The sequence below is a fragment of the Saccopteryx leptura genome, chromosome 1 (genome assembly GCF_036850995.1).
Source record: "Saccopteryx leptura isolate mSacLep1 chromosome 1, mSacLep1_pri_phased_curated, whole genome shotgun sequence".
NCBI lineage: Eukaryota > Metazoa > Chordata > Mammalia > Chiroptera > Emballonuridae > Saccopteryx > Saccopteryx leptura.
In genome coordinates, this window is record NC_089503.1 from 185,127,567 (window position 1) to 185,147,226 (window position 19,660).

At 43.1% G+C, this 19,660-nt stretch overlaps 2 protein-coding genes across 11 annotated transcripts in view; one reads left to right on the forward strand and one right to left on the reverse strand.

The window, feature by feature from the left end:
- Window positions 1-19,660, reverse strand: part of TTC13 (tetratricopeptide repeat domain 13) — a 126,688-nt gene that overhangs the window by 82,488 nt on the left and 24,540 nt on the right. For 6 of the 7 annotated variants that reach the window (XM_066382967.1, XM_066382957.1, XM_066382937.1 and 3 more), the window contains exon 1: window positions 3,176-3,529. The exons of the other annotated variant lie outside the window; for it this stretch is intronic. In XM_066382967.1, the coding sequence (XP_066239064.1) occupies window positions 3,176-3,449 (274 nt within the window). In that variant the 5' untranslated portion in view covers window positions 3,450-3,529. Of the gene's footprint in view, window positions 1-3,175; window positions 3,530-19,660 lie in introns of those variants that run through there. 7 annotated transcript variants of the gene reach the window in all.
- Window positions 3,602-17,483, forward strand: ARV1 (ARV1 homolog, fatty acid homeostasis modulator). Of its 4 annotated transcripts, none has more exons than XM_066382999.1 (6): window positions 3,602-3,939; window positions 8,377-8,496; window positions 10,500-10,653; window positions 12,611-12,835; window positions 13,946-14,092; window positions 15,986-17,483. In XM_066382999.1, exons 1-5 carry the CDS (start codon window positions 3,730-3,732, stop codon window positions 14,086-14,088), a joined length of 852 nt encoding a protein of 283 aa, XP_066239096.1. In that variant the 5' UTR covers window positions 3,602-3,729; the 3' UTR covers window positions 14,089-14,092; window positions 15,986-17,483. The 4 variants fall into 4 exon arrangements, with proteins under 4 accessions (XP_066239096.1, XP_066239088.1, XP_066239105.1 ...); XM_066382991.1 differs by having other exon boundaries at window positions 15,989-17,483; XM_066383016.1 differs by lacking the exon at window positions 3,602-3,939 and adding an exon at window positions 4,001-4,150 and having other exon boundaries at window positions 15,989-17,483.

A 19,660-nucleotide genomic window follows, 5' to 3' on the forward strand; every position in this document is an offset into this window, starting at 1 on the left:
TTGTTTCTTTACCGACTGTCCGAATCCAATGCGAACCTGCATGGGCCGAGCTGCTGTGATAGTTGCCCTGGCCTTGGCTGCTGGCTTTACAGGAATGGACAGGATGATTCCTCCAAATGCCTTGTTTATGAAAACCTGCATCTATCTTTATCTGGGAGGAAAAGCGCAATACAGGTCAGAGCAGGCTCAAATGAGGACTTACACACTGCACAAGCATGATGCCACAGAGCGGAATGAGCCATCTGGATCAATAATATTGTTGTAAAAGGTACCAAAAAGCTGAAAATTGATATTGATATTCTGGGAGGAAAGGTCAGGCTCTCCTGTCCCGTCCCTCCTTTAGGGAGGGAGAAGAATGTAGAAGTTTCTGGCTTACAAGAACAATGGGTCATTCAGTTTCAAATCTAAAATAAAGGTTAACCTAGAAACTTCTCTTTCAATAGGAGACAGAATTTACATACCACCTTGCACTGATTATAGTTCCTCCCCCTCCCTGGAATCTTGAGGGTAAAATACTTCTAGGCTAGTGAGGGAAGATGAACCCTGAAAGATTTGTAAACATCTTTGATTGTGTTACCTTAAAAGTCTTAATATCTCTGTGTATCCCCTAAACAAATGTTGCCAGTTGTACCATGATGTCATGCTCTCCCCCACCCGTGATCAGGGGTATATAAGCAACCTCTGAACTATTTTTGGGACTGCAAAATTTGGGCTTGCAGATGCCTGTCGGCATATTAAAATTTCCTCCTCTAATAAAACTCTTCAAAATTCATCTGGACTGGGTGTCTCTACATTAACTCGATGAAATGAGGTACAGTGCCTTTCAGACTCTGGAATACGGTACTTTATAACAATATCAATCGATTTCATAGTGCAACTCAATTTGTATCTTCCATTGCCCAGAATCTGGGTCTCCTATAGCCAATCTAGGAGGGAAAGGGAAATGAAGATTTACACAATACATTCTATTTGCTAGTAAATGCTGTAGATGTGCTTTCCTACCTAGTTTTATCTGGAACCTAACCACCTGAGCATTACAGCTGTAGGACCTCAGGAAAGTGATGATTTCACTATGCCTGGGTTTCATTTGAGACAAGGAGCTACTTACTATTTGTTGGGCAGATAAAATGTATTATGCTCACTTTGTTAAAGATGGTGCTGCCCACGTGAGGCCGTAGCCCAGGTGATATTAATGTGTGTTTAGAATCCTTGTAGCCTGGGGCTTGGTTTTGGGATCAAGTCTTTCCCACCCTTTTTGATGTGGGGTGGTACAATCCAATCATGCCTCAGAGAAGTGACTTTGTATTAGAGACTTCCCATTTTTGTATATTGGATTAAAGGTTTTGAATCTACACTATAAAATGGGGGCAGAACGAGAGCTCATGCTCTTGGTTCCTGGGATGGTTAGCATGAGAGAGGAGAGAGCAGAGCAGAGAGCAGCAGAAAGAGGCCATGTGGCCAGAAGAAGCAGCCAAGATGGCGGAGTGCTGAGTGAGATGCCAGTTTGTGTAGAGTTTGTATCTGGGATAAGACAGGAGATGGGGAACTGAGGAGAATAAGGCTGGTGAGCTAGAAACCTTTGATTCTAGAAAACTCGGATAAGTCAGTGGCTTTGTGAGCACTGAATGTGAGTGGGTTTTGGAGCCCAGTGTGTGTTTTTACTTGCCCGCCGGGTGCAAGCTAGAATTAAAGAAAATGGCCCACCAGTTTGTGGCTCCGTTGTTTCTTTGGCGACTGTCCGAATCCAATGCGAACCTGCATGGGCCGGGCTGCTCTGATGGTGGCCCTGGCCGTGGCTCCTGGCTTTACACAATTCAATGAGGTAGTTACCGGGGTTCTGATAGACTAGAGGCTAATCAACCTGAAGCCCTTACAACAGCATGGAGCACACAGCAAGCACTCAATATATATATTAGATATTTCTCATTTTCTTCAAAGCACTCTTGTGAAGAAAATCCTATAATTAGGCAATAGTGTCTCCAATTTCCAGAAGAGGCAATTTTGCAAAGAGAGGCAATTTGAGTCACAGAAAGCGACAAAGGTAAAAAGCCATTCTTGTTTCCATTATGCAATGCTGGCCCTGTTTTTCATGCTGTTACTAGCCAAGGCCTGCTACACAATACACTAGTCACATACCCCTCAGTGAGTGAGACTTCCTCAAGGAAGCCAGACTGTGCTAAAAGGAAATCAGAGTGTGCTAATCTTGGTATCTCATCAGCTAAAAAATACTCTTGTCTTCCAGGTACATATAATAAAGAACACCAGAACACCGCTGTCAGGCCATAAAAGCAGCGTCATAAAAGTGAGTTGGGTGGAACCAGACCTTTTAAAGGGAGCCTTAAGGCAACTCACGTGGGGGAAGGAAAGGGGGAAGGGGAGGGGAGGGAAGGGGAGGGGAGGGAAGGGGGGGGGAACTGAAGGGTGAAAACACCCACTACAGAACTTCAAAACAAATAGGTACACAGGTATCCTGCCCCTACCGCATCTGTCTTCACTGAGGCCACCAACACCCAATCTTAATGAATGAGCTGACCCAGTTCCACTACGCACACAGTTCTGACACACTTACACAGGCTCAAGGCCTGCAGGGCCCTTTTTACCTTCTGGGAAACACCTGACAGATCACATGTCAGTCTTAACCGGAAGCATGATATCAACATGCAGAAAAAACGGGCTGGCCCTTTTGGTCCTTTCTTTCTTCCAGGGATCGTATTTTTAAATGCTGTGTTTAATACAAGCCATCAGTCCAGGAACCTGATTTCCAGGCCTAACATGAGCCAGACATCCTTGCTCCTCCGTCTGTCAGTCCCTCCCTCGTCCCCACGGCACACGCGGAGGCCGGGGCGGGAACAGGGGCTGCCCCGGCCACCTGCCATGTCCTCCACCACTCTTTCGACAGTTGCTAGGACTCCGGAGAGGCCGCCCTGGTCCGGGAGCATGCTGTCAGCTCTTTCCTCTGTTCCTCGGCCTCCCTAAGGCAGCGCCTAAGGGGAAAGGCGTTCAGCGGCGGGGGTGCTGGCGGCGTGACCACTCGCGGAGCCGGCTCGCGCAGGCACACGCCGCGTCCGGCGCCAGAGAGGCCCGGCGGGCTGCATGTCCGTCCCCGGGCCCGCAGCCTCCACGGCCCTGCCAGCCCCGCGGCGACCCGGACGCCCGCCCGCCGCCGCCCACTCACCGCCGCACTCGGCCGAGTACTGGTCTCCCCAGTCCGCAGACTGCGGGCTGCAGCCTCCGCCCGCCGGGGCCTCCTGCTGCTGCCGGTGCTGCAGCTCCTGATTGAGCAGGGACAGCGGCGTGTAGTGCTCGGTGGCCAGGGCGCCCAGGCGCGGCCCGGCGGGCAAGACCCCCAGCAGCAGCAGCACCAGGACACGCCGGGCAGCGCCTGCGGTGGCCACAGCGCCTCCCCAGCAGCAGCAGCAGCAGAAGCACCAGCAGCCGGCAGGTGCCATCTTCCCGCAAGGCGCATGTGCGGCAGCCCTCGCCGCGCGCCGCGGCCTCCCAAACTGCACTCGCGGCGGACAGGTGGGCGATGGAGAGAGGGCGGAGGGAAAAAAAAAAATTGACATTGCCTTTCGGGAGTTGTAGTCCCAACTGGGCCAACCTCGGGGCCCCTTTTGGGTCTCGGGACTACGAGTTCCAGCGAGCACCGCGCGGCGCAGACTTTCAGGTCCGGCGTCCGACGCCTTGGCTGCCACTGAAGAGGAAGTTCTGGGCCTCAGTTGAGTGGAAATGAGCGCTGGTGGACGGGGTGGGCAACGGCGCCGCAAGAGGAATTCTGCGCGGGTGACCGCAAACAAGGGGAACACCGAGTATGTGTCAGCGACAACTCCTGCTGTTCCTGCCTCGGCCACCTGCACGTACAGGTGTATCGAATGCAATCAAGAGGCCAAGGAGTTGTACCGAGACTATAAGCATGGCGTGCTGAAGATAACCATCTGCGTGAGTTGTCAGGGGTGAGGTGTCTTTGAGGAGAAAACGGCCTGGCGGGATTTGAGGACCAGTTTTTTTTGTTTTTTTTTGATGATAAAAGTTGAGTGTCAGGATCTTCTAGTCCAGTCTTCATTTGGGTGCTTGACAGACCCACCTTTGTATGAGTACCGATACGGCTCACTGCCGTACCTTGCTGTTCTCCTATCCGTCATGTTTGCTGGTGAGACCCAACCCGGCGAATGGGTTCTCGGGCGGAGTTGGATGTCTTGTTGGGCGGAGAAATTTAAAGATAGGATTGGGTTGCCATCTGGGTTCACACCAAAGCTATTTTGTTTAGCCTCCCCTTGATAGACAAGGGTTACCGTTCTTACCCTCCATAACCCATATTAAATGCACTATGCTAGACGTTGGTGTACAAAAACCAAAAATGGAGTAAGAATTATGCTCTCAAGGTGTTCAGTCTATGTATAGAGAATGAGAAATTTAAAAAGTGACAAAACTGAGGGCATTGGCAAAGAACCTGTCACATAATAGGCAGTCAATAAGTTCTTGTCCCGTTTCTGATCTGGTGATTAGAAAAATGGCCTCTAGTTATATTATACAAGGGAGTAGACAAAGTGTGAATGTGTACCTATTTAATCTGTTGTCAACTTAAAATTACTCAGGTTCTTGCACCTGTAATTTATGTTTTCAAATGGTTTCCCTCACATGGAAAAATTTCAACCCTGGTTAAATCCAAAATATTGTCTGATCTGTTCCTACACCTTTGCAGCTGTACCTTGTTGGGTAAAATTTTATCTTAACATTCATGAGCCCTAACCTCATATAGGCCCGTTATGTCATTAGTCCATTCACATTCCCAGTGTTCTGAACAGTCAAAAAATGCCTACTCTGCCCTCAAGTTTCCCATATATTCTCTCCTGCTTCACGAATAAAACAAGAGAACATACAGCACCTTTGCAACCACATAAACCCAGTACTAGCATTTGTTACTCATATGCTCCGTCTTCCATCCTGTTACTGAGGCTGAACCATTGGAATGCCTGTCTAAAGGCAATGAATGTCTCTACTTGTGTCCTGGCTCCTGTCCTCTCCATTTACTGAAGGACATCCCTGTATTAGTACCCTTCTGCTCTCTGCTGGGTCATTCTCACCAACATCAGTACAGTACTATTATTTCTTTAAAAAATAAATTCTTGACCCCACTTCCTCCTTTATCCTGCTTTTTTTTCTCTCTCCCTGCCCTTTGACAACAAAACTCCTTTAAGAGATGTTTGTACATGCTATCTTTATTCCCCTCCTAGTTTCTCTTGAACCTCCTTCAGACTTTTTTTCCACCCACCCTTTTATTAGAAACTTATTCTTGCTAAGGTCACCACTGACTCTCACTTTGCTGGTCCGTTCTCAGTTAACTATCAGCAGGATTGACCTCATTACTTTCCTCCTCCTGGAGAAGCCAGATGCACTTGCCAGAACATGCTTCTCTAGGTTTCTTCTTATCTCACTGGCCATTTTCTCTGACTCTCCTTTCTGGTTCTGTCTTGCCTCCCTGCTTGCTAACCCCAGGGCTCAGTTCAGGGAACAAATTTCTCTTTCAGGATACTTGTCTATTAAGTAGCAAATCATATGAAATGGAACGATTTTGCCAAAACAACAAAAAAATCCTGAAAAACTTATATACTGAATTTAGCTATCTCCCAATAAGATGTTTTACTTTGTTGTTTGTATGTATGGTTTAACACCTTATGCTCAAGGTGAAGGAAGCACTCAAGAAAACAACAACAAATAATACAGTCAAGACAAGGAAAGATTAGGCCTAAACCAGTAGGGAGGGCACTAGCAGACTTTAATGAATTCTCAATGCAATGGAAGATGGGCATAGCATGTAACGTCTCACATAATACCAGAAGCTGCCTCTTCTATCTGGGACATATCACCCTGTGCTCATGCCATTATAGCACTTAAAGTGGCATGTTTGTCTTCCCCTTCTAAACTGTGAGGTCTTTGAGGATAGAGACTTGGGTCTCAAGGTGAATATGTAGCACCTTGGAAGTGCCCAGTCCACAGAAATGGCTAAAGAGAGCTGTTATTTTGAATAGTCACTCCAAAAGCATTTGTCACACAAGTGATTGCAAAAGGAATAACTGTGCTGCTGTCTCCTGCTGCTGGTTTTTGCTTACCTCCTTCTAAAAATTGTCCAGATCCCATCGCAGACTTGTGATGTGTCTGAAGATGGGTTTTAGAGAACTTGCAAAGGACAGAGAGAGGACCCTTAACCAGTTAGCAGTTTCATTTTAAAATAAGTAGCATCTCTGGTCTTCCAGTGTCATTCATTGAAGAGAGGAGGTGTTCTCCATGTGGGTAGTACATGGAGGTAATCTAGAAAACAGCTCTTTGTCCTGAATATAGAATTTCTGATTTTGTGACTTCTGTTTAAACACTGGCTTACTCTTTGCTCAGCTAAAAAGCTGCAAGCTTATTAACCTCTTATGCCTCAGCTTTATTAGGTGGATTTAAATTTGAGGCACTGGCACATCTCTCTTTATTGGTTCACTTGATGGCTGAAAAAACATACCCACATCTTGTAATGACATGAATGAAGTGGAGAAACTGTAACTTGGGAGTGAATCTGATCCTTCCTTACATTTGGAGTGCAGGGTTAATATTTCAGTGCACTTCATGTTCCTTCTACACTTTGGTGTAATTAAAAGGCCATCCTTGTATGTTTGCATACCCATCACTTCTCTTTCATCCTCTCGAAAGTTTCAAATGTTTTGTGGTTGAATTATAGACGATATTGATGTACCTTTGTAACTAATACTGTTTCAAGTTCATTTCTAATGAGTTTGTTCCTATACACTTACATTTTATATGTTCTAATGGTGTTGGGATTTGACAGCATTGTAATTACATGTCCAAAAAAAAACCCTACATTTAATGGGAATTACTGAGAGCCCAGGAAGCCTTGATTTGGATAACCTGGAACCAGGCTGCATAACCCAGCTCCTCTCACACAGCCTGGCATTCTCTGTTACTACTGTAGCAGAGACATACTCTTAACTTTCCCGGAAGGAAAAACAGGCTTATCCCGGTACCTGCAGCCCTGGAATGTTGGCACTGTGCCCTATTCTTTACCCACTTGTAGCTCTCAGAAGCTCTGGGTGCAGGATTACTTTTCTGAATCCTTTTCTCCAAATCACTTTTCAGGAACCACGAAGTTGGGGGTCATCTGGCCAACAGGCTGTTTAATTTCTCAATTAAAGTAGATTATAAACTCATAGCCATTCCTACAAATCGAATGTAGAATTTTCTGGGATTCTTTTATGCTAAAATCAGTCTTTAAATCAAATAATCTCTTTAGCTTCTTAAATATGAGATTAAAAGATTAATATTCTATCCCAGAAAATTATATTTAGTCCGGTTTGAAACTATATCTTGTATTGATGAACAGTTTATATCAGGGTTCCCCAAACTGCGGCCCCCTGAGGCCATTTATCCGGCCCCTGCCACACTTCCAGAAGGGGCACTTCTTTCATGGGTGGTCAGTGAGTACTGTATGTGGTGGCGCCGCAAAGCGCGGTGTCACTCACATGTAGTACTACTTCCCGTGACGCGGAATGCATACGTCACGGCTCCGGAAGCACGTCGTATCACTTGTTACGGCAAGCAGTGACAAACATGGAACCGGACATTGACCATCTCATTAGCCAAAAGCAGGCCCATAGTTCCCATTGAATTACTGGTCAGTTTGCTGATTTAAATTTACTTGTTCTTTATTTTAAATATTGTATTTGTTCCCGTTTTGCTTTTACTTTTTTTTTTTTTGTATTTTTCTGACATTGGAAAGGGGAGGCAGTCAGACAGACTCTCACATGCGCCCAACCGGGATCCACCCGGCACGCCCACCAGGGGGTGATGCTCTGCCCATCTTGGGGCGTTGCTCTGTTGCAACCAGAGCCATTCTAGTGCCTGAGGCAGAGGCCATGGAGCCATCCTTAGCGCCCGGGCCAACTTTGCTCCAATGGAGCCTTGGCTGCAGGAGGGGAAGAGAGAGACGGAGAGGGGGAGGGGTGGAGAAGCAGATGGGTGCTTCTCCTGTGTGCCCTGGCTGGGAATCGAACCCAGGACTCCTGCACACCAGGCTGATGCTCTACCACTGAGCCAACTGGCCAGGGCTGTTTTTTTACTTTAAAATAAGATATGTGCAGTGTGCATAGGGATTTGTTCATAGTTTTTTTATAGTCCGGCCCTCCCAATGGTCTGAGGGACAGTGAAGCCCCCTGTGTAAAAAGTTTGGGGACCCCTGGTTTATATCTCAATGGAAGTTTATTTAAATAAATGCTGATATGGCCTTACTGTGATACAAGGGACTCTGCTGTTTTGAAACCCTTAAGATTTCAGAATGTATGAATTTGCTTATTCTAATATTATTTTGCATTATTTCAGAAATCCTGCCACAAACCTGTAGACAAATATATCGAATATGATCCTGTTATAATTTTGATTAATGCTATTTTATGCAAAGCCCAGGCCTACAGGCATATTCTTTTCAATACTAAAATAAACGTAAGTGGTGATAATTTTTTTATTTTCTAAATTTACTTGATACTTTTGCATATTAAATGAATTATAGTAATTTTGAATCAAATTAAAGAACATTTTATTTTAAAAATCCTATTGAGGGTGGGTTTTTTACTTGACAATGTGTGGAAGTTTTTAGAAATAAGCAATAAGTTTTGTTTCTTTTTTAATACGCAGTGTTTAGTGAATATTTAAGAATGTGATCACTGGTAGGAAACTGACAAGCCATAATCCGGATTGCCTTTTAGTTGGTTACCTGTTGAAACAGACATCAAATATCCTGGTAGGGAGAGAATACACCTGTAAGAAATACATAAACATTAAAAGAAAAATATCTGAAAATGTAATTTATTGCATTTTGTACTCTGCTCTTGGGGAATGCATGAGGTGAATAACAACGTTGAACTTAATCAGAGAAGTCCTAATTTATAAAGTTGGATTTTTCAACATTTATAGTTAGTGTTTTGAATTGTGAATTCTTTAATAGTTTGGGTTGGACTGACAAGTAAAATACAGGACATCCAATTAAATTTGAAGATCATATAAACAAGTAATTTTTAGTGTATGTCCCATGGAGCATACATACATACATATACAAAATATATGTGTGTGTGTGTGTGTATCTGTTGTTTATCTGAAATTCATATTTAACTGGTATCCTGTATTTTTATTTGCTAAATCTGGCAACCCTAAGTTTGGGATAACATGGACAGCAATAGTGACATTTATTTTTTCCTGTGTCCCTCCCCCAAGTTAAATAATCAGGGCAGTTTTTAAACTGAATTACTACAGCATTGATTCTCAAACTTTGCTACACATTGAGATCTCCTGGAAGGGAGGGAGGCGGCAGTGGTTAATCCTTCCAAGTCAAAGCCACAACCCAAACCACAGAAATCAGAATCTTTGGGAATGGAATCCTAGTGTCAGTATTTCTCAAACCTCCCAGGTGATTCCACGGTGCAGCCAAAACCAATGTGCCCGCTGAGCTCCACCAATGACTGTCCCTGGACTGCAGTGGGTCTGCACACCTGTTTCTACTTTGTATTGATAAAGTTCAACCCTTAGGAGAAAAAGAAAAAAAAAAACAATTCTTGTTGCCTAGTATTTTGTTTTTGCTAAAATTTCACACCCTTTAGAATTTCCAGCTGATTTGTACCTTTTACTTGCTGTCTTTGAATATATTATTTATTATACTCCATCCAGCTTAGAGGCATTTTTTTTAACGTTTCCATTGATTGATAGAGAGGAAGGGGGGGAAGAGAGAGAGAGAGAGAGAGAGAGAGGGAGGAAGGGGAAGAGAGAGAGGAATGAAGAGAAAGAGAAGCATCAACTCCTGGCTGTTCCACTTAGTTGTTCCATTTAGTTGTGTACTCATTGATTGCTTCTCATATGTGCCCTGACCAGGGATCGAACCCATGATCTCCGAATACCAGAATGACACTTTATCCACTGGGCACTGGCCAAGGCCTATAGGCATTTTTTTTTTTAAATTCATGTTCCACCTAATAGTTTCTCATGCAGTATCATGGAACCTTCAGATTAAATCTTTTCTCTTTTGCTACTTTCACCTACCCATAAGGCACATAAATTTCGTACTTGATTCTGTCTGTAGGACAAATGTTGAAAATTTAATGGAGGCTGAACTACTATTTAAAGTTGTTATTCTTAGCTAGGGGTTCACATTCAGGTTCCCCCTCCCTCAAGAACGGTTTCAAAGTATGCATATCAGAATGTCTTCCAAAAACCCTTAATCAAGATTGGGGCCTAGACATTGGTGTTTTGAAAAATCTCCCCATTGCTAATTGAGAACCACTGGTTGACAGATTGAATACAAGTGCACACCTAAATGGGCAGTTCAGAATTTGAAAAGCTACTAGATACGGCATTTTTCAAACCACAAATACATACTATGTCTGTACCTATTGGTATTAAGTACAATTAAGTACTCTTTTACTTAATTGAATGGCAGTGTCTTTTTTGACTACCAGATGCATGGAAAACTCTGCATATTTTGTTTGCTCTGTGAAGCATACCTGAGGTGGTGGCAGCTTCAAGATTCAAGCCAGAACACCGATCCTGATGACTTTATCAGATATGCTAAGGAGTGGGATTTCTATAGAATGTTTGCAATTGCTTCTCTAGGTAGGAACAAGCCATACTTTCTGTTCTTAGTTAACTAGTACTTGCTCTTATAACTAAAAATAAGGTGTATGGTAAGAGGAGCTAGTTAATCTAGGACTTGAGACTTAACTTTCAGTTCTACCATTAACCTGCTAAGTGAATTTGTCAAATTATTTGCTTTCTTTTTTGTTCCCACACATGTGGTATTGAAATACCATCAGATTAAATGGTCTTTATCCATCTGATGGATATTATCAGATTAGTTTCATAAAATATTTTGAGACATAATATTGTTGATAAATCCCTAAATTTAAGTTCTAATTTTCCAATTTGAAAATGACCTGGGCCCCATCTTTATTAAAACAGATTGATAATTACCAGATATTAGCCAATGTGTTGTCCTAATGCAATGTATTAAGGGAAAACATTTGGCTGCATACAGGGAAATTGACTACTATCCAAAATTCTTTTAAGATCTGGAATAGCATGCTATTCTTCAGATTTGAATTCATAACTTAGGTCAGAAGTGTTGCATTCATTTCTGTGACTATTTAATTACTTACAGGTTTCCATGCTTCTCTGCTTCTAGAATTCTTTATTGTGAAACATTATAATCCACTCCAATGTCATATTTCTGGACCGTCTGCCCTCTTTTGTCCTCTTCTCTATCTGCCCTCACTCCCTTAGTCCTCTCATTCAGCCCCATAGTTTTAAAATTCATCTAATATGCTGAAAAATCCCAAATGTACACAAAAATATCCTTGAACACATCACCTAAGCTGAAACTAATATAATTTTAAGCTTTAAAAGAAAGCCTCGCCTGACCAGGCGGTGGCACAGTAGATAGAGGGTCGGACTGGAATGCGGAAGGATCCAGGTTCGAGACCCCAAGGTCTCCAGCTTGAGCGCGGGCTCATCTGGTTTGAGCAAAAAGCTCACCGGCTTGAACCCAAGGTCGCTGGCTCCAGCAAGGGGTTACTCGGTCTGCTGAAGGCCTACGGTCAAGGCACATATGAGAAAGCAATCAATGAACAACTAAGAAGTCGCAATGTGCAACGAGAAACTAATGATTGATGCTTCTCATCTTTCTCTGTTCCTGTCTGTCTGTCCCTGTCTATCTCTGCCTCTGTAAAAAAAAAAACAAAAACAAAAAAAACAAAGCCTCCTAAAATTTCTAAAGATAAACTGCTTTATGAACTCTGCTTATGAATACTTTCTGAAAGGATAAAGAATTTGCACTCAAAGTTTGTTGAAATCAGGAAGAGACATTTTTAATGTAGGTCACAGAGCATTCACAATTTTGTATAATGGGCACTCAATAAATAATGGAAGAATGAAAAAAAAAAGTCTTCCTATGTATTTTAAGATGAGCCCATTATTCAGATTTAAAACCCTCCATTCTTCTGTTTATTCTTTTTTTTTTTTTTAATTTTTCCATTGATTCAAGAGAGGAAGGGGTGGGAAGAGAGAGAAAGAGAAGCATCAACTCATTGTTTCACTTAGTTCCATTTACTTATGTACTCATTGATTGCTTCTTGTATATGCTCTGATCTGGGGTTGAACCCACGACTTCTGGCACACTGGGTTGATGCTTTAGCCACTGAATCACCCAGCCAGACCCTCTTCTGTTTATTCTTCCTGTGGAGATCTCCAGCACTTTATGATGGTCAGATAGAATCTTACTTCCAAGAAGGAACTTCAGAAAATTGATGATATCTCTGATGGAGTTTCCTTTTTTTTTTTTTCAGTGAATGATGAAATACTGTGGGAAAGAATTGTTGAAATATATTTCTGAAATCACACCCACAGGATTTGACATAAAAAAAAAAAAGGAAAGGAGAAAAAAATAATCTTGATAAAGCACTTCTTAATGAAGTCAGATAATGTTATATTTGGGGGTTGTGGCTTATTTGTTTTATTGGAGATATGGGGTTTTTGTATTGGGAATTCATGTTTTTGTTTCCTGTTTCCTTCTTAGAACAAGCTGCCTTTTTTATTGGCATTTTTACCTTTCTATGGGTAGAACGACCCATCACAAGGAAAAAGAAACCCGACTTCATTTTGCTGCTGAAAGCATTGTTATTATCTAGCTACGGGAAGCTCTTGCTGATCCCTGCTGTTATCTGGGAGCACGAGTACACACCGCTGTGCCTGAGACTCATTAAAGTATTTGTTCTTACATCAAACTTTCAGGCAATAAGAGGTATGTTTGGGTTTTATTCTGTCCTCTCAGCTTTCTGCACATACAAAAGCTGATAGCCTTATTTCTAGATCACAGTTTTTATGTAATCCATTAAACACTGGAAATCTTTTTTTTTCTTTTTTTAAGTAAGAGGAGGGGTGATAGATTCCTGCATGTGCCCTTACCAGGATCTGCCCAGTAACCCCCATCCGGGCCAATGCTGAAATCAGCTGAGCTATTTTTAGTGCCTGAGGCTGACATGTAAGGAGCAGCCAAATCATCCTCAGTGCCCAGGGCCATGCTTGAACCAGTCAAGCCACTGCCTATGGAAGGAAAGAGGGGGAGATGAGGGAGAAGGCAGGGGAGAGAAGTGGATGGTCACTACTCTTGTATGCCCTGACTGGGAATCTAACCCAGGATGTCCATATGCCAGGCCAGTGTTCAATCCACTGAGCCAATTGGCCAGAGTCTGGAAATCTTTATAGAATATGACAGTGCCTAACATTTCTATAGTGCTTTGTACATGGCATATTTAATATGTGTTCAATTTAACCACAGACTATTTTGTTTTCAAAATGTTTTTATATGCATTGTCTCTCTCCTGTGAAGTTAGCAGGGTAGCCTTTATTACCTCCATTTTATGATGATTTGTCCAAATTTATGTGGTTGGGCAGTTGGCAAGCCAGGACAATTCCTGCTATAGAGATAAGCCACCCTGTGAATCTTCATTTTCCTACACATTGTGAGAAGTGCTGTTAAATGAACTATTACCTGAGACTTTTTATCATAAAGCTTATCATCTTGTCAGCTGTAAAACTGAGAGTATCAATTTTTTTCTGCTATTCTCTTTATGACCTTAGAATCTGTTTTCCCTTTGATATGAATGGGAATCAGTCTTGATTTCAGAAGTGTCTTTGTTATAAGCAAAATCTTTGGTTCTCTCAATAGGTTTGCAGTTGAGAAAGTGGAAGTATAGGTAGCAGCATAGATTAATAAGAACAAAGAGAGGTTTTCTAAAAATAGCTTTACAGAACAATTCCATTCATTCCACATAATTTACATATTATTTAATAATTATAGTACCATGTAATTAAACTCTGGAGAGCTTATCTGTTGCCTTTTCTTCTCTAGTGACACTGAACATCAGCCGGAAGCTCTCCTTTGTGGCCATCGTGAGTGGCCTACTGCTGGAGAGCACCATGGTCTACTTCTTCAGGAGGATGGAGTGGGATATTGGAAGTGACTGTGTCATCTATAAATCTCAAGACTTCTGAAAAGGTACACAAGCACCTTGGTGTTCCTGCATTCAGACAGGTATCCTTCCCCAATTAGACAGATGTCATTGTAAATAAATAGGGCCCTTATATAACCATCCCCTGGCTCTGATTGCCTCTAGGACATTAGTACATGTCTCTCAGGGTCCTTCATTTTTGTCATCCTCAGTGACATCTATGTGTTTCTTGCATCTAGAGGCCTAATCTCACAATTTCTCTTAACACCTCCACTTCAACTCACTCCTGTGAGGCTCTCAGACTCTGAAGCCTGTCCCATTCACAACCTCTACCCTTTCCAACAGTTCTTCTCCCTCCCTCACACTATCCCTGCTTTTTGCTGCCATTTTTACATCTACTCCTATGACCTCTAATTTCTACTTCTGACCAGCCTCACCGCTCTTTTAACCACACCTGCAACCTACAGGCAGCTATTGAGCTAATCTCCATTAGTCCCTTGAAATCCATCAGCTTCTTGCCCATCTATCAGACATACTTGTTAGTGCTGTTCATGTGAGTCTCACCATCTGTTTTCTCTGTAAATCGTGGCGAGAGTTGCTTGCACTGGCCATCCCTGCATAGGTACAGAACCCCAGCTGGCCCTCTGTTCTGTGGTCAACTTTAGGGAACCTCCTAGCAAACGTCCCGAAAGCAGTTGTTCTGAAATCCTCCCCATGCTCCGTACTCCTGTGTCTGCACTCGGCTGAGAACCGAGGCTGTCACAAACCCCTAGTGCTTCCTTCTTCACGTCGGAGCTTCCCTGGCTGGTGTCTCCCTGCCTTCTTTCCTTCCTGCTGGCTCTGAGTGTGCCCAGCTTCCCGTAGGCATCCTCCATCCATCCTGTCTGTCCGAGTCAGACTTCTGGGTCACAGCAGTCTTTGTCAGGATGTAGGATTCTGGTGTGGACGCTGGCTGGGAGGTGGGCTGGGGGTGCGGGGAGCATAGAAACAGAACAAAGTGGGCTGCGACCGACCGGGGTCCCTGGGAAGGAAGGCATCCTTGGTCACTCTTTCCTTGCCCATCACATGGTCCTTGTAGATGCGGCTCCAGACCTTCTCCACTTCCCCTAAAACACAGTCCTCCACTCTTGTTGCCCCAATCCACCTCCATGCAGAATCCTTTCCTGATAGCTTTTTTCTGGAAATGTCCCTTGTCAGATATAGCACAGAGCCCAGCTCAGCCCTTATCATCTCCTGCTTCAGTGACACCTCCCTCACTGGCCTTCAGCTCTTACTGGTGCCACCTAAGTCCTCGTGGGGCACCACTTTGGTGGCCCTCCAGACCTCTCATCATTTCTGTTGCCGACACAGGAGCTTCTAATCTCTTCCTGAGCAATGTCCTTTCATTTTCTTTAGGCTTTCACATCGTCCTCCATAATCTGGTCCTAATTTCTTCTCCACAGATCTGTCCCTGCCCACATTCTCCACTAGTCTCCTCATCTCAAACATGGGTCTGTGCTCTCCCTGGGCCTGGAGTGGCCTCTTCTCAAATACAGCCATCTTTGCTTCTCGGTGGCATGAAGACTTTCTCAAAACTCAAGTCTGTAGTGCTCGCTCCTTCGTCAGCCACCCAGTGCCCAACACCAGGCCCAGGGCCAGCCCAGCAGTGGTCGTGTGTGCTGGGTCTCCTGAGACAGTCCGGTGGCAGACACTTTGCCCCCATATGGTTTCTGGTTAGGGAAATAAGGTGACCTTCCTTTAACAGCCATCTGAAACCTTTATCCTCCATTATGTTAGCTCATGGTTTATACCTGTTCCTGTTTCATACTGAAATTCCATGTGCTTGTGCCTGACTCCCCTTAACTGGTTAAAGTCTGGTGCCAGGAGCAACCATGACTGAGGTTACTCCGTCTCCTACAGTGCAGGGCCTGCCCTAATAAGTATTGTTGATTTGATTTCAGCAGAATGTGCCATTCCAAATCCAGAGTTTTATTCTTTACTGTGTGTGGCATGACCAGCTGCATCTGAAAAGGAGAGGATACAAATACAACCAAGCTCCTCAATTTTTCTATTGAATAAAATGAAGCAAAGATTTGGATGTACTTCCAGAAAAAGTCGTTATGGTTATGGCATTGGAAACCCCAACCCTACCACCCGTTATCCCACAGCCCCACATGCAGGAAAGAGGTAAACCACACATAGATACAGACACATACAGAAAATCTCACACAAACACTATGGGGACTGACGTCTGCAGTAAGTGAAAATTTCTACCTTATAGACCACTTCAGGTAAGCATTTAAATTGAGAGGAACGTGCATTCATGAGTCACACATAAAAATCTGTTTCATTCCTGTGGCATGCTTATATCTTTTAATTTAAATGTTAAGTTACTGGCTTTAAATAATACCTTTAAAATAATATTTTGTATTATTACTGTAGGAACACTTTTCTCAATAAAGTCAGAATAAACAGAGCTTTTATAAATTTACAATTCTGCATCTTCCCTTTAACTAAGTTACTTGTCAAATTGGCTGATCCAGAAACAAATAACTAAAAATTGAATTGTACACTTTATAAGGGGAAATTCTATCTCAATGAAACTGTTCTTAAATAAATATTACCTTTCCCCCTGTCTCTCTCCCTGTTTCACTCATTATTCATTTATTCATTGAAGAGATACTACTAAGCACCTGCTCTGTGTGTGTCAGAAACTGGACACAGTGGGAATAAGACACACCCCTGAGCAGTGATGAATTTAGAAATATGAGGAGTTAATTGCAGTACAATGTGATAAGTGCTTTGAAGGGGAAGCAGAGGGTCCTAGGGAAGCACAGAGTACGAACACCTATTCCAGGCTGAGAAGTTGAGAAAAGGGAAGGAAAGGAGATTCCCAGCACCCCTGGTAGAACAGCAATGCACTCGCAACCCCAGAGGGCAGAAAGCCAGGGAGTGTGGACCATGGGAGTTTTCACAGCGATGCTAGTAAGTCACCTGAAGGTCAGGTAATGGAGGGCCTCTTGGGCAGTAATTTATCCCAAGGATAATGAAACCAACAGAGTTAAAGAGAAGAATCCAAAATGAAAACAACAAAACCAATCGAGATATCACAGAACAGCCACAGGATGTTGGCCACCAGATGGAGCCTGTAAATGTTAAGGTTCAAGGGAGAAAACATGGTTCAGAGGCATTCAACCAAAAGGAAAAGGTCAATTGAAAAACAAGGAGTAGGCCCTGGCCAGTTGGCTCAGCAGTAGAGTGCCAGCCTGGCATGTGGAAGTCCTGGTTCAAGTCCCAGTCAAGGCACACAGGAGAAGCAACCATCTGATTCTCCACCCCTCCCCTGCTCTCTCTCTCTCTCTCTCTCTTTTTCCTTCTTTCCCCTTCCCGTAGCCAGGGCTTGAATGGTTCAAGCAAGTTGACTCTGGATGCTGAGGATGGCTCCATGGCCTCACCTCAGGCGCTAAAATAGCTTGGCTACAGAGCAGCAGCCCAGACAGGCAGAGCATCGCCTGGTATGGGGCTTGCTGGGTGGATTCTAGTCAGGGCATATGCAGGAGTCTGTCTCTGCCTCCCCACCTCAAAAAAAAAAAAAAAAAAAAAGACGTAATATACTGATCATAACTTTCAAATCTTTGATCTTTAACTCAGATAAGTGAGTTATAAATGCATATTCCATACATCTCCAGTCTTTCTTGATCACTATAAAGGTATTTGTTAATCTTTTTAAAAAAAAGCAAGTGTTAGATGCCCCTTGGTGGCAGTGGGGTGCCATGAGCAGTAGTTAGCTCGGCCGTGGCATGTCTGGTGGAGGAAGCTCATCTGGTCCAGCTCTGATTTTAGACTCCATTCAGTGTATTATTTATTCCATCACTCCTTAAAGCAAGAAAAGAAAGGGTGAGACCAGGAAGGAGGCGGAGAGGCTGCCTCCCACTGGCCAGTAGGGCCACTTGGAGAAAGTGACCAGTTCTTGCACTGCCCACCCCAGCGGCTCCTCTTCTCCCTGTACTGTCAGGGGCTATACATTCTCAACAGTTTAGGAAAATTTTCAGAGATACAAAAAAGTTGTACAATGAAAACACATACCCACCACCTATACTTTATAATTCTTAAATTTTACCCTGACTTAAAAAAAAGTTTAAATACATATGTTTCTGAGAAGCAGAGCTGCTCAGTGACACTGGGAAGTTAGAAGGTAGTGGTGGTGCTTGTTCCTAGAATAATCTGTCTTCCAGGCCAACCCTCTCCTGCCCTCCAAACTGAGATGTGGTCTTATCAACAAAAGTATTTATATGAAAATTCACTTGAAGGTATAAAATTCAAATCCCTTTTAGTTATCCCTATTTTCTACTGAAAAGCACCATGCCCTCAGCCATCCTAGGAAACGTGCCTCATTGTCACAGACGTGGGTCACACAGTGGCTACATGACAGAGGCCACTGGTGGCTCTTCAGTTTTCAACATAGCGAAGAGCCAGAAGTACTCAATTTGTGAGAGCACTGTACAGACATGAATAAGGCACATGAGAAATGGACAAGTGGTCTTTTGTTTAAAGATTTTCTATCAGAGTGTTTGGAGCCCTTTGAGCTAACTTTGGAGGAAAACATCATAGTGTATATATGAGCCAAAGAAAGAATATTTTTAGATATTTACAAGACAAAAAACTGACTAAAATGTATTTAAAGTATTTTTAAAATTAGTCTTATATGAAGAAACAAGCTTAGAGTGGTTAAGTGATTTTCAGCTTCTTTATATTTGGGGACCAATGCAAATAGGAGAATTATTTCAGGGACCACTAAAGCAGAAATCACTGAGCATAAGCGAATTCAACTAAGGTCTATAATCTTCATACAATACCAGGGTGGTTAACGCTCAGGGACAGGCATGAAATTTCTATGAAACTGACTATACTTCTCCTCACCTCCAATAGTGGGAGGATAAGTTTGTTTTAAACTACCAAGCATGTGATCAGTTGTTATAGCATTTGAGGGAAACTAACATATATTTCTATGAACTTTATATTTTCCCCCCCACCCCCAAGCTATTTCTGTGTCATGATGGGATATCATCTTTGAATCTGCTGGGCGAATATGCTGTGCTAACCCTTTCAACACAACAGGATTTAGGATGCATGTCCTGACGGGCTCTCGGAGTCGACTTTAGTTGACAGGCATCTTCTAGGATTATAATGAGGATTAATGAGTTAATAATTATAAAGCCCTTAAAATAGGTCCAGGCATAAAGTAACAGTATATAAATACTTGTTAAATAGGAATAAACAATCCTGTTTTGGATACTGAGCTTTTGTGATGCTCTTCTTCTATGGGTCCATCAGGACCCAGAGAACATTTTAAATTCAGTCTTGGGTTAAGACATTTCCCTTTAGCTTGTGTTCCCAACTGTATAATGAAAGGGTGCTGTTTGTTAGATGTGTTAGATCTCAAAAGGATACAACGCAACTTGAAAGGCTCACAGCTGACCCACAGAGGGAAGAATGAAATAAATTGCTCGTGTTCTTCTACAGCTCCTTCCCTCAGAGACAAAAGACTAATACTCGAACCTGGTTTTAGTCATCTGAGTTCCCTACTTATTTAAAACTCTCTTGTTCTTCATTTCTAACTGAATCTGAACAGTAAA